At 44.1% G+C, this 15726-nt stretch overlaps 1 protein-coding gene across 5 annotated transcripts in view; it reads left to right on the forward strand.

The window, feature by feature from the left end:
* Window positions 1-477: 477 nt before the first annotated feature.
* The window catches only part of LOC120986307 (inositol polyphosphate-5-phosphatase A-like), an 88180-nt gene continuing 72931 nt past the window's right edge, over window positions 478-15726 (forward strand). Inside the window, exons 1-5 of one of the 5 annotated variants that reach the window (XM_040414810.1) lie at window positions 478-555; window positions 1789-1948; window positions 3009-3103; window positions 5804-5845; window positions 5941-6041. In XM_040414810.1, the coding sequence (XP_040270744.1) occupies window positions 3047-3103; window positions 5804-5845; window positions 5941-6041 (200 nt within the window). In that variant the 5' untranslated portion in view covers window positions 478-555; window positions 1789-1948; window positions 3009-3046. The other 4 variants (XM_040414813.1, XM_040414814.1, XM_040414811.1 and 1 more) reach the window with 4 other exon arrangements.

Below are 15726 nucleotides of genomic sequence, written 5' to 3' on the forward strand. Positions count from 1 at the left end.
ACTGCATCAGTTTGCCTCCGTTCTGTCTCGATTCCTCTTTGGAGGCGGACACCAAAACCCTGCTTGCAGCGTTTTGGTGTCCGTCTGACGAAACTGAGCCAAACTGATCCGTTTTCTATGACACAATCAGGCACAATAGAAAACGTCTTGGCTATGTTAAAGATAATACAAACGGATCCGTACTGAACGGATGCAGATGGTTGTATTATCTGAACGGATCCGTCTGTGCAGATCCATGACGGATCCGCACCAAACGCGAGTGTGAAAGTAGCCTATATCTGTACAGTGTCATATGACAGAACATTCTGTTGGAGGTACATATCCGGAAATCTTCACAGTGTCCATCTCCAATGGAAGGCCCGATGGCTTTGTGCCTAAGCTTCTCCAGACTGAGGAGAATAGTGGGTCTTCAGGGGTTAATTCCTTCCTGCTCTTCCAAGGACAGGAAATACGGACTTTCTGTGATATATGAATCTACCAGCCCCCTCGTCTATCCGGAAATAAAATGAAGAGAGATGTGGAAGTTTTGGCTCTGCTATGTTACAGTACATTGTGGTAGGTATAAAATTCCTCTGTAGCGGAGGTGGGGGCACATGAGGGGGAACGTTAAATAAAAGCCAAAACTGGGACGGCTGCAGACAACTTACTTCTAAGAAAGTCTGAAGGAATGTCCAAATTTAGCTATGAATGTTCGTACCCAAAACTGGACTGTTCGTCTGAGTAAATTAAAGGGGACCTCCAGGTACATGTAAATTCCTGGCATGGTGAAGTTGCTTCATCCATGGCTGACAGGTGTAGGTATATGCAACTATTTAGGAGACATTTATATGATGTAAGAGATGGGTCATGTGCATATGGCAGAGGCACAAGTTCAGAATTTTGAATATCTTAGACCCTCGCCATATGAGCTCTAGGGACCCCCACTCTGCCATGTCCATGACATCATTGTATCTACAGGATTATAGTTCACTGTTTTAGGACAATTTCTCTAAATGTCCTAAGAATAAGAGATTTTTTTTTCAAGAAAATCATTAAGAAAGTAATATCCTGTGGTCATTGTTTATTCAGACACTTGGATGTTCTAATTATCCTGATCACTTTAAGAAGAATGAGTATTCCTGGTATCTCCATGGGGTAGAGCTAGCTTCCATGTGAACTTCCATGGTTCTTGGGGCTCATTCATATTTAATGTTATGTCCAAGAAGGGCTTGAGAACCCTTAACCATCTTGGAAATGAAGCTCCATCTTGGACTACTGGAGGAGACTCTGGTATGTTTTCCGTCTGGGTAGAATTGTCCTTCCATGTTTTCTGTTTCCTTGTTTCTGCATGAGTCGTACTATTCTCTTTCTGTATTCTAACCTTGCGTCTGGTTGTAGATTTCCCTGTTTTCTGTTTGCATTTTCTCACTTGAAGTTTATTTTTTAGTCTTTTAGTCTTATGTCTGATTGTAGGTTTCTTTCCGTTACTAACCTCAGCATGTTTCTTAGTTTCTGGGGTTTCTGTAGTTGGTGGTTCAGTTCCACTTGTGGACAGGGTTGAGAAGGGTCTAGATTTACTTTTCTGCCTGGTTCTTATTTGTGTGTTTCTAGAGTATTCTTCTGAAGTTTTGTTTTCTGCCTCTCGATGCTTCTCATGGGTGTTTGAATCTAGGTTGATTCTCTTAGGAAGCGGTGGGTTATCCAGTGCAAATGTCACCTTTCTTTTCAGATGTTGGACATGGTCTCTAGGTGTTTCAGAATTCTTTGAGTTCTCATCTTGTTTGCCTTTATCTTGATTTCTTATACAAGATTTTTGTGACTGAGGTTCAGGGTTTGAGGTGGGAGAAACTGTCATCATTCCACGTATTCTCAAGATGTATTCGCCTGTGGACTTGGAAACACCGATAAAGTTTGATTCTTGATGAAAAGCGGGGTAACTGCAGTCTTTCACAACCATTTCCACCCCAAGGTTTGTAATACAGCTTAGATGTTCCTTGTACGTGGACCATGCATGTCTTAAACTTGGGCCCCAACCATCCTAGCTTTTGTGTCAGTCTAGCGATGACATCACACAATGGGCTTGCCTTGTTTGTGATGTCACTTGGCTAGGCCTTGTTTCTTAGGTAACACCGAGACAGCATTTATGGTCATTTAGACAGGCTGCGTGCTCCAGAGGAACTGTGACAGACGCTCTTAGGTTTTGCAATCGCTTAAAGGAAGTGTGTGGTACATGACAGCTAGATGCAGTGGCTGATGGGTGTTTTACAGTTGCAGAAGCCAGGATGGGTTGTAGGCCAGACGTTCTCTAGCAGAGAGGCCTATTTATATATCAGCTGTAGTATAGACAGCTGGAACGGTTATGTGTTTGTCAAACCTGCTCAGTAGGCCTTTACCTTTCAACGTCATGTAACCTGACACTGAGGTAACAACGAGAACAGACAAAAGAAGAGCTGGAGACTTGAGGAAGACACATAGTAGACTGTGATTGCAGGAGACATGTGTGGAGCGCGGGAGGGACAGGTATGTGAGTAGAGGGCTAGGGTCACCTGCACGGTGGTAGGGAGGGGCCTGTCAAACACACCTGAGCCAGGAAGGAGGGAGATCAGTGCAATCCCAAGAAGCTGCACACATCTATACAATCAGATCCTGGGATTTCTAAACATCTGCAAAGCAAGGCAGCTGACCAAGTCTGGATTAACGGGATGCCCTGCCCGGGACAGTGACAAGTTAATACCATGTCATGAACCTCCTTTGTGCCACTTTGCATAATATTTACCTGTCTGCTGGGTTTATAAGCTCTCACCTCATCTCTGCTCCTCTGTGCTCCCGCTTGCATGTTCCTTTACCCTTGGATCCTTGCGCTCAGACTCTTGTCCTCTTCTTTCTTCTCTTTAGTCTTCCCAGACTTCACTTTAGTCTTCCTCCTTGACCTTTAATTACAGATTTTCTTACACCTCGTCTGAGGTTTTCTATAAACGTAACCTTTTAGCCTCATACCTGATTTTATTTTTGTCCCCCGTGTGCCATAGTCCTGGTTTAGCAGTATCTGTCACTTGTGAGCTCCATCATGGACAGTCTGGGAGTCCTGCTCATCACGGCCAATATTGGCTCACTGTGTGACGAGGTGAGTTTTATCCATTTATACGTCTTATTAGTTTCTCTGCTTTCTTTTGCCTTTTAATCATTCGTGTATGTTATTATCATTCTGCCATTTAAAGGGGTTATCTACATGAACTTAAAAGGGTTTTCCGAGACTTTAGAACTGATGACCTATCTTCTGGATAGGTCATCAGTATCTGATCAGTTGGAGTCTGACACCTGGGGCCCCTGCCGATCAGCTGTTTGAGAAGGCACAGGCCCTCGCAGTAGCTCGGCGGCCTTCTCCCTGCTCACCAAGGACAGCGCCGTACATTGCTTGGTATCGTGCTCAGCCCCATTCACTTCTATGAGACTGCAGTGGTTCCCTTAGCTTACTCCTAAGTAAATCTTCCATAAAATTATATAGGTAAAAACCATGGAGAGTTCAGCTTCCAAAGAATGTCCATAAAACTGTATCGGGGTCAGAGCTTTGTTCTTTTTTATTGATAACATGCTAGTTACCTGCGGCCCCCACATATGCCGGGCCCCTCACCGCTCTCCGCTCCCGGCGCTGCTCCTGGTTCCCGCATCGCAGTTGCTGCTTCTCCCTGACAGTGTTCCTGCACTGTCTGACATTGGCAGTACTGATTGATGTCAGACTGTGTAGGGAAACACTCCCATCTGGTATCACCCATCTGGACCTTCGTAGCAAAATGCTAGTAATTCATTCATGACTTCTAGTAGAAATAATAAAGGGATGACACATCATAGAATAAGAATAGATGCTTTTAATTTGTTATTAAATGGGGATGGCAAGTAGTTACTAAAACAGACATGTCAGGAGAGGTGAGGGGTCCTCTTTAAAACTTGGCTATTATGTTTATTTGATATTATTAAAAATACGTTGCCTACTGATATGCCATCAGTGTCCCAGATGGAGCACCCCTTTAAAGTTATTGAGATGTCACGAGGCTCGATACGTTATGGAAAATGAGTCGTTATTCTAATTAAGTAGTGAAGAGTCTAGGATTTTTCTTTTTTTGTCCTCCCATGATTTGTCTATGAATGCAAATAGCAGACATGCAAATATTATTCAAATAGTAATTGTCACGGTTGAAAACCATGTACTACTCCCAACCTGCCTATGACCTGGAGCAGAATGTATCACACGGAAGGCTATTCATGTGAAAGTCCGCCATGTAGCGCTATATTTCCCCGTCCGCGGCAGTGGGACTGCTGTATGGCCGGCAATAACGGATGATCGCATGGGGATTCCGAAGCCGCACCCGACCTGTGGCGACCTGCAGATTGCTGCATTGGCTTCATTTTCAGAAAGGGTTGTCATGGTCAGGGCTTTCTTCTGCCATGAGGCGAGATGAGCATTTTGCATCAGTTCACAGAGGGGCATCTGAGCCTATGGCTTTTGTCACCGCCGTTCAGCCTCCTAGGCCTCAGCGACTACATCACTGGATGTAAGAGGTATGTGCACCATTTACATTTTAGCCTCAGGCAGCAGAAAGGCTAGAATCGGCCTTGGTCATGGTGATATTGCCTGCTAGGCCCTACCCTAAATTATCTCGTTCTTTCTGGCTATCACATAACTTCTTATGTCTGGTGCCCAGCAGTCAGTTCTACCGATATTTGTACATCTGTGATTCGGTGAATAGGCCATATACAGGGGATGGTGCTCTTTGCTGGAGATTGCCAGGACGCTTTATTTCTAATGAGGTCTTGGTTCCCTATGACTGAGGTGGAGATTGTTGGTGGCTTCAGTGACCAGCAAAGGAACTCTGATTTGCCAAGGTGTAGTGCCACCCACGTGGGGCCTGGAGCTAAAGTATAAAGACTCAGTGCGGCTGGTTGGCGCCGAGTGGAGCTCGCCCAGCATATTAGACAGGGAGAACCCGCAGAGGGCGGAGGCAGAAGGGGAAAGGGAAAGCAAGAATAGAATACCCTCTAGCCCCGCCATCAGTTTGATTGGTAGGACCAGGAGAAATGACCATGCAGGAAACTGGCCCTATCAGTCAAGAAGAAGGAGGGGCTGGCAGAGGAAGTAGGAGGAGCAAGGGTGCACAGAGTGGCTTGGCCCGCCTTTGGTGCACTTAATTGCTTGTTTGCATATGGATTAGTAACACATCGCTAAGTGAAAAAGGTATCATCACATTCAGCTGAGATAGCCCTACAGGACATTTTTTTACGTGGTTTTAGGCCTGTTTCACTACAGTTGTTTTTTTTAGGCACAGAATCAGTTCTTTAGAGGAACTGGATCCATTGTAAAAACTGATGCAAAGTTTGCATCAGTTTAAAAATAAAAAGCTCTAGCTTTATATTTTTTTTTCCTGGAAACAAGGAAAGTGACGTGTGATTGGTTGAATTTTTGGACAAGGGGGTTGTCAGTGAGTGATCATTGGTGTTTCTTTGTTGCTTTATTTTCTTTAAAAAAAAAAAAGGTTAAAAAAATCAGTTTAACTTATCCTCATTTATTTATTTTTTTGCTGGATGAAAAAGCTCTTGATTAACAGGACCAGGTTCCTGCATAGTCATCCGCCTAGCCCTCTGAATCTAGCAGAGGGAGGGTCTGGCAGACGAAGCAGGAAAAGTAAGGGTGCACAGAGTGGCTTGGGCCCGCCCTCAATGCACTTAACTGCTCATTTGAATATGGATTAAAAGTACTTGCATTGTGCTTGGTTCCCTTAATCTTCTGAAGCTTCCTAAGGTGACATTCATTTTTTCATTTCTCCCACAGCCTGAAGAAATTGAGAAAAATTGGGTTCAGGAATTCTATAAGGTAAGATGACATTAACCATACGGTCCCATAGACAACTCCATTGGTATCTATCATCATCATCATCATCATCTTGACATGCCTTCTCATCCCATCAGACGGTGCAGCACCGCCAGTCAGCATTCATTGCTCTTCATATGCAGGAATTTGGGGGCAAAAATTATCAGGAGAACATGGGATCCGCTGAAAACTTCATCAGGTAATAAGACAATGGAGGACTACATAGTCCTAGACTTCAGAGTGGCCTAAGTCTCCAGGTCTGCTGTAATATTAGCGCATACTTGCCTACTGTTAAGAATCAACTTCTAGTGCATTGTGTGCTGCCGAAATTTTCCAAACCTTGCCTTTAAGTAAGGTCACGCCAACACAACAGCTTCTGTGCCTCCGTTTATTGTGCCATCAGAGATCCGTCCCCTAACTTGGTCAGTAGAGTTTGTTCCCATAATTCCAGCAGACTTCTCCTCACAAACAATACAGCCAGCAGAGTGCCTCCTATGAAGGGCATAATTATGGCTGCCAATAGCCGCCACTAGGGGGAGCTCACTGCATAAAAATGTATAGAGCTGCCATTGCACTCAATAGAAGTAATATAAATACGTATGCAGGTGACTTCCCCATGTGAGGGTTGGTAGCAGGATTTTGTGGGCATCTTCCCTCCTCTGCCAGGAATGTGGGAGACTAGACAAGTATATCCTAGGGAAGGAGCTTTATATAACTGTTTAACCTAGACAGACTAAAAGTGCATCAGATTTTCAGAGTAGACTGTGTAAGTTTCTACCTATTGACTTATTTTGCACCAGAATTTTGCACTTTTTTGTGCACATTGTGGCATCTTTTCCCCAAAAAGCCAAAAGCAATAGTTCATTAATCTACTGCAAATCATGTTTGCAATTTAATTTTTATTTTTTTTGCAGAAATTGTGCCAGAATTCTGGCACATTTTCCTTAGTAAATCTCCTGTAACGACAGTCATTCAGGCTTCCTCCGAGCGGCAGTGCAGGTAAGGGCTCATGCACACTGGCACGCAGCCTGGATGACTTGCATGGCTCATTTAGTATGAGTCATACAACCTTTGAGTTCTCCTGCGTAAGCGCTATCAGACTTCATAGGAGATATTTTCTCATTAAAGGGGTTTTCTGAGACTTTTATACTGATGTCCTATTCTCTGGACATTAGTATCTGAACAGGGGGGGGGGCCCTGCCCATCAGCTGTTGGAGAAGGCATTGGTGCTAACAGTAGCGCCATGACCTTCTGTGAGCTCACCAAGTACAGTGCCGTACATTGTATAGTGGCTGTGCCTGGTATTGCAGCTCAGCCCTATTCACTTCAATGGAGAGGAGCTGTGCCTAGGCCATGTGACCGATGAATGTGACGTCACACGACGGCCTAGGGATTGCCGGCGCCTTCTCAAATAGCTGATCAGCGGGGTTCCCAGGTGTCAGACCCCCACCGATCAGATACTGATGACCTGTCCAGAGGATAGGTCATCAGTATAAAAGTCTTGGAAAAGCCCTTTAAACCAATGCTTCTTTATACTTCCATACATGGAGTCCAAGGGAGAGTGACGCATTTTTTCAGATTTGTTTGGATTCCTACAGAAAAAACACCCTATGAAGTCAGAGGCATACGAGGGTCCAGTAGAGGGCTTGTGCATCTCCATGGAAGCCCTATTATGCCGTCGGAGTCTCTCAGTAGTATCTGCCATTACAACCTCCTGGGGCAGGGCACTCCACAGTGTGACTGCTCTAACTGTAAAGAATCCTTTCCTAATGTCTGCATCCCCTTTCCTCCACACGTCCTCTGTAAAGTCCATGGAATGAATAAATCCGGATCCAGTTCTTTGTGAATGAAATCACCTCTAAGGCGTCTTTTCCAAGCTGAACGAGCCTGATTCTTCAAGCCTCTCATTAGCAGAGCCCCTCCATCACATTGAATTATCCGATCCCCGCCTCCGAACCCTTTCTAGTTCTCCTATGCCCTTTATAGTATATGGAGCTCACAACTGAATCCCATATTCAAGAGGTGGCCTTTATAAAGGGGTAACATTACATGGGGATCAGAGGTTTTTAGCTCTTTTTGTACATCCTTTTGCAGCTGCTGCCTGACATTGAGCACTGCTGCTTAGCTTACTTGTAACCGGAATACCCGAGTGCTCTTCTTGTTTAGTTGTCCCCAGGATTATTCCGTGTAATGTTTTTACAGCCATACCATTACTCTGGCCACAGTGCATTACTTTACATTTGTCAACATTAGGCTACATTCACATGACCGCGGTCCGGAAAACACAGATTTGCAAAAAAATACAGATGAGGTCTATTTGGCATCCGTAATGCATCCATTTTTTTTTTTTTGTAACAATACCTATCCTTGTCCGCAAAACGGAACATCTATCTTTTTTGCGGAGCTATGGAACGGACATACGGATGCGGACAACCCCACCCCGATCTGATATTGATGACCTATGCTGAGGATAGCAATAAACAAAGTGTAGAAGCAGCACCACTCGGTCCTTGTTGATGTATCCAAATAGATGCAACAGCCTCACCGATGGCCTTGGATCCAACGGCCAGAATATATAGAAAAGTGCAGACGGTATCGGCAGCATCTCACATCATCGACTTTATTTGGACTTCAAAGCAATAATACAAATGGCAACGTTTCGGCTGATACACAGCCTTTGTCAAGCCTACTCACATTGTGTTACATACTTAAATTTATAGTAAAAACAAGTGCGCCCCCCCCCCCCCCATCCAGATTATCCAATTGCAGGCAATGGCACAGACTGACCAATGAGAATGCGTATTTACTTAGCCTACTTTACCTATATGTCTCACCTGAGTGTCCACCAATCCTCCTAGAGGTTAACCCCATCATCGCACTGCGTCTGTAATTGCTATGTATCAAATATAAAGCAAAACATCAATTGCCATGTTCGGCGTTCCTTACCGCTCAGTGCGCATGTATACCCAGCTGTCTAATCATTCACGTCATCATCAATGGTCCACACAATGCGTATCGTGGGTCTGCCCTTGTTTTTACTATGTGTAACACAATGTGAGTAGGCTTGACAAAGGCTGTGTATCAGCCAAAGCGTTGCCGTTTGTATTATTGCTTTGAAGTCCAAATAAAGTCGATGATGTGAGATGCTGCTGATACCGTCTGCACTTTTCTATGCTGAGGATAGGTCATCAACGTTAAAAAAGCAGACAACCCCTTTAAATTTCATCCTCCACATTCTTGCCATGCCGCCATCTTATCTAGGTCTTTCCGTAATATTTGACAATGAAGCTGGATTTTAGGTATCCTGCAGAGTTTTGTATCATCAGCAAAAACACTTTACTCTCAATCCCGTCCACAAGATCACTGATAAAGAGATTCAAGAGAATTGGGCCTAACACAGATCCTTGTTATGCCCCGCTGCTCCCAGCACAGATCCTTGTGGTGCCCCGCTGCTCCCAGCACAGATCCTTGTTTTGCCCCGCTGCTCCCAGCACAGATCCTTGTGGTGCCCCGCTGCTCCCAGCACAGATCCTTGTGGTGCCCCGCTGCTCCCAGTACAGATCCTTGTGATGTCTCGCTGCTCCCAGTACAGATCCTTGTGGTGCCCCGCTGCTCCCAGCACAGATCCTTGTGGTGCCCCGCTGCTCCCAGTACAGATCCTTGTTATGCCCTGCTGCTCCCAGTACAGATCCTTGTGGTGCCCCGCTGCTCCCAGTACAGATCCTTGTGGTGCCCCGCTGCTCCCAGCACAGATCCTTGTGGTGCCCCGCTGCTCCCAGTACAGATCCTTGTGGTGCCCTGCTACACCCAGTACAGATCCTTGTGGTGCCCTGCTGCGCCCAGTAGAGATCCTTGTGGTGCCCTGCTGCTCCCAGTACAGATCCTTGTGGTGCCCTGCTGCACCCAGTACAGATACTTGTGGTGCCCTGCTGCGCCCAGTAGAGATCCTTGTGGTGCCCTGCTGCTCCCAGTACAGATCCTTGTGGTGCCCTGCTGCACCCAGTACAGATACTTGTGGTGCCCCGCTGCTCCTAGTACAGATCCTTGTGGTGCCCTGCTGCTCCCATTACAGATCCTTGTGGTGCCCTGCTGCTCCCAGTACAGATCTTTGTGGTGCCCTGCTGCTCCCAGTACAGATCCTTGTGGTGCCCTGCTGCACCCAGTACAGATACTTGTAGTGCCCCGCTGCTCCTAGTACAGATCCTTGTGGTGCCCTGCTGCTCCCATTACAGATCCTTGTGGTGCCCTGCTTCTCCCAGTACAGATCCTTGTGGCGCCCTGCTGCTCCCAGTACAGATCCTTGTGGTGCCCTGCTGCACCCAGTACAGATACTTGTGGTGCCCCGATGCTCCCAGTATAGATCCTTGTGGTGCCCTGCTGCTCCCAGTACAGATACTTGTAGTGCCCTGCTGCACCCAGTACAGATCCTTGTGGTGCCCCGCTGCTCCCAGTATAGATCCTTGTGGTGCCACGCTGCTTCCAGTACAGATCCTTGTGTTGCCCGCTGCTCCTAGTACAGATCCTTGTGGTGCCCCGCTGCTGACTTTAGCCCATTTTGAGTATGCAGGATTTATGACTGTTTGTTTTCTGTCCTGTAACTAATTGATTATCCATGTGTATATATATTCCCCTAGTCCCTGCATTCGTATCTTCAGCACAATGATTTTGTGTCACATGACATCTGCCACATAACCAACATCCAGATTTGCACTCACCTCCTCATAGAAACCCAGCATGTTGGGTAGGCACAACCTTGTCTTGCATGAATCCATGCTGATATCAGTTATTATTGTTTTCACTGTTATATACTTTTGCAGTTTATCTCTTACCTTCAAATATTTTACAGAACGGAGATGTCAGGCTTACCGATCTGTAGTTACATGGTTCCCTCTTTTTACCTCTCTTAAATATTGGTACCACATCAGCCATCCACCAGTCCTCTGGCACTGACCATGTTACAAGAGAGTCTGAGATAAGATACAGTGTTCTATCAATTACCGCGCTCAGCTCCCTCAGTACTTGTGGATGTATGCCATCTGCTCAGACGCAGCTGTACTTCTTCCTACATCAAGATAGTGGTCATGACAAAGAACTTTGGTTACTGCCCCTTCTGAACGAGATCTGGTGCTGGCAGCTCACCGGTGAACACAGATGAAAAGAAAGAGTTTAGTATCTCTGTCTTCCCTTTTTCCTCTATAATTATATTCTCATGGTTATCTTGATTGATTCTTAGATTGGGTCACCATCACTGGTGGGTTACCACAGGGGTCAGTATTGGTTAAGTCACCATAAATTGGGGGGTACAACAGAGGTCAGTATTGGTGGGGTCACTGTCACTCGTAGTTACCACAGGGGTCAGTATTGGTAGGGTCACTGTCACTAGTGGGGTACCACAGGGGTCAGTATTGGTCTCTTCAATATATTTATTAATGACCTTGTAGATGGACTGCACAGTAAAATATCAATTTTGCAAATGACACTAAACTGTGTAAAGTATTTAACACGGAAGAGGGCAGTATACTGTATATATACTACAGAGGACAGTATACTGTATATATACTACAGAGGAGAGTGTACTGTATGTATACTACAGAGGACAGTATACTGTATATATACTACAGAGGACGGTATACTGTATATATACTACAGAGGACAGTATACTGTATATATACTACAGAGGGCAGTGTACTGTATGTATACTACAGAGGGCAGTGTACTGTATATATACTACAGAGGACAGTATACTGTATATATACTACAGAGGAGAGTGTACTGTATGTATACTACAGAGGACAGTATACTGTATATATACTACAGAGGACGGTATACTGTATATATACTACAGAGGACAGTATACTGTATATATACTACAGAGGGCAGTGTACTGTATGTATACTACAGAGGGCAGTGTACTGTATATATACTACAGAGGACAGTATACTGTATATATACTACAGAGGGCAGTGTACTGTATGTATACTACAGAAGACAGTATACTGTATATATACTACAGAGGACAGTATACTGTATATATACTACAGAGGGCAGTGTACTGTATATATACTACAGAGGACGGTATACTGTATATATACTACAGAGGGCAGTGTACTGTATGTATACTACAGAGGGCAGTGTACTGTATATATACTACAGAGGACAGTATACTGTATATATACTACAGAGGGCAGTGTACTGTATGTATACTACAGAAGACAGTATACTGTATATATACTACAGAGGACAGTATACTGTATATATACTACAGAGGGCAGTGTACTGTATATATACTACAGAGGACAGTATACTGTATATATACTACAGAAGACAGTATACTGTATATATACTACAGAGGACAGTATACTGTATATATACTACAGAGGGCAGTGTACTGTATATATACTACAGAGGACAGTATACTGTATATATACTACAGAGGACAGTATACTGTATATATACTACAGAGGGCAGTGTACTGTATGTATACTACAGAGGACAGTATACTGTATATATATATAAGAAAAAACAGAGAACTAAAAAAAGCTCTTAAACGTCCAATGGTGAAAATATATATAACTTTATTGAATATTCAGTCAGTGAATTTATAAAACTGCCATAAAAACAGGGGAAGTAGGGAGCACAGACGCCATCCCAGTTCTACAGTGTCAGCATAAAAAATCACAGATAGATTAGACATTAATAAGATTACATGTGAGTCCAAAATATAAGAAATGGCTGAACTATTGAAATAATATGGACAATGGCCAGAGGATAATCCACACACACATGCAGCCCGTGCACCCCCTGACGAAGGTACGCCGAAACGCGCGTCGGGGTAACGCCATCCCAGCTATCCAGGTCGCATTCATTCTGGTGAGTCCCCCTTTTTTGTATTATTCATCTTTTGGTCTGGCACTCTGCACATAGATAGGACATAGGTCCAGTCAGGTCACACCATCGCCTGGTGCACGGGCTGCATGTGTGTGTGGATTATCCTCTGGCCATTGTCCATATTATTTCAATAGTTCAGCCATTTCTTATATTTTGGACTCACATGTAATCTTATTAATGTCTAATCTATCTGTGATTTTTTATGCTGACACTGTAGAACTGGGATGGCGTCTGTGCTCCCTACTTCCCCTGTTTTTATGGCAGTTTTATAAATTCACTGACTGAATATTCAATAAAGTTATATATATTTTCACCATTGGACGTTTAAGAGCTTTTTTAGTTCTCTGTTTTTTCTTGTATGCATTAAGCTTGTCCAGTTATATTGGGACACTGGGTAGTCTTACTATCTAGCCTCACCATTGTGTGTATACATACTTGGCCATTGACACCCTCGGTTGTGTTTTTGTTTTTTGTTTTTTATGTATATATATATATATATACTACAGAGGACAGGATACTGTATATATATATATCATACAGAGGACTGTATACTGTATATATATACTACAGAGGATAATTTACTGTATATATATACTACAGAGTATAGTTTACTGTATATATACTACAGAGGGCAGTGTACTGTATATATACTACAGAGGACAGTATACTTTATATATACTACAGAGGACAGTATGCTGTATATATACTACAGAGGTCATCATACTCCATATATACTACAGAGGACAGTGTACTGTATATATACTACAGAGGTCAGCATAGTGTATATATACTACAGAGGACAGTATACTGTGTGTATATATATATACAGGTCCTTCTAAAAAAAATAGCATATTGTGGTAAAGTTCATTATTTTCTGTAATGTACTGATAAACATTAGACTTTCATATATTTTAGATTCATTACACACAACTGAAGTAGTTCAAGCCTTTTCTTGCTTTAATATTGATGATTTTGGCATACAGCTCATGAAAACCCAAAATTCCTATCTCAAAAAATTAGCATATTTCATCCGACCAATAAAAGAAAAGTGTTTTTAATACAAAAAAAGTCAACCTTCAAATAATTAAGTTCAGTTATGCACTCAATACTTGGTCGGGAATCCTTTTGCAGAAATGACTGCTTCAAGAACAGTCCCAACCTACACCCGATTATAACAGGTACTTATTATTGATACTCGACTTTACCCCATGTGTTCTTTTATTCCTGCGCTGATACCAAATCTTTTCTTCTGATATATATCTAACTTTGAGAATCGAGGCAACCGATCTCTTTAGGTATCCAGCAGCGGCTCTGTGCACGGATGTGCACAGAGAAAAGACCCATCTGACAGCGCGGATACAAACATTAACTTTTATATATATATATATATATATATACTACAGGGGAGAGTATACTGTATATATACTACAGAGGGCAGCTTCCCCTTTAACAGTGACTTTCACAGCATACCACCCTCTTGACAGTGACCTTTACAGGGGCCCGCCCCCTTAACAGTGGCCTTTACTAGATCGGGGGCGTGTCCTTTTGAACAGCTCACTCTGTAACAGCAACACTGTACTGTCTGAGTGTGAGCTGCAGGGAGAAAGTCGGCTGAGTGGAGGGGGCGTGGCCTAACTAGATCCGGGCGTGGCTTAGTGCAACCTAGAAGTGGATTTTTAACTTCATTTTTTCAATCTCAGCCGGCTGAGGAGTGGGAGGGGGAGTGGCCTAACTGGATTGGGGCGTATCCTTTTGAACAGCTCACTCTAAGACAGCAGCACTTTGCTGTCTGAGTGTGAGCTGCAGGGAGAAAGTCCCACCCCTGCAGCTGACAGAAGTTGATTTTTACCTTCAGTTTTTTTAATCCCTGTCGGCTCAGAAGTGAGAGGGGGCGTGGCCTAACCAGATCAGGGGAGTGGGGTTTTAAGTCTTTTGAGGGTGGACACATTGTGGCAGGGGGCCTGGGCTCCTTCCTGCAAGAGTGACGCCCCTCTGGGCACCTTACTGGCTCATTTGCATACCAAATAAACTGGATTTTCAGAGGATAAAAACATCTATTGCTGGAACAAAGGCAGATCTGGAAATAAGGTACTAAGTGCTATTAGGCCATGGCTTTACTTCAATAGCAATTATCCTTGTGACAGATATCCTTTAAAGCTCTCCTACAGCAGTGAAGATAAATGGCTGGGTTGTTATGGAAACCTGGAGTAAAACTGTGTATGTGTGGAGACTGGAGGACCTGCGAGCTTCTATTGGCTGATAAGGGTCATGTGACCAAGCTTCTATTGGCTAATGCATTTTTTTTTTAAATATCTCAGGAACGGTATGTCCTAGAGAGCTGAGACCCGGTCTAAAACCTTCCAGGACACCTGATCTACCTGTGTGCCAAATTTCATGATTGTAAATGCGACGGTATGGAGATTCCTTTAGCGGACATACACACACATACACTCAGTTTTATATATATACTATCTGAAGGACCCGGCTTCGCTCGGGTATATTTATTCTATTTAATTTAATGTTTGTGTGTGTCGTTAAAAGATATCAACACTATCCACTATAACAGTGACATAGACAGCACCCCGTCCCCAAAACAGTGACCTCCACAGCCCCCCACCTCTTAACACTGACCCCCCCAGTGCCCCGTGCCTTAAAATTGGACCTCGACAGCAGCCCACCCCCTTAATTTTGACCTTTACAGCAGTCTTTCCCTTTAACAGTGACTTTCACAGCATACCACCCCCTTGACAATGACCTCCACAGGGGCCCACCCCCTTAACAGTGTCATTTACTGGATCGGGGGCGTGTCCTTTTGAACAGCTCACTCTAAGACAGTAGCACTGTACTGTCTGAGTGTGAGCTGCAGGGAGAAAGTCACCCTCCCTCCCACCTCTGCAGCTGACAGAAGTTGATTTTTACATTCATTTTTTCAATCCCTGTCGGCTGAGGAGTGAAGGAGCGTGGCCTAACCAGAGCTGGGCATGGCTTAGCGGGAC

Source organism: Bufo bufo, chromosome 1 (genome assembly GCF_905171765.1).
Source record: "Bufo bufo chromosome 1, aBufBuf1.1, whole genome shotgun sequence".
Lineage (NCBI taxonomy): Eukaryota > Metazoa > Chordata > Amphibia > Anura > Bufonidae > Bufo > Bufo bufo.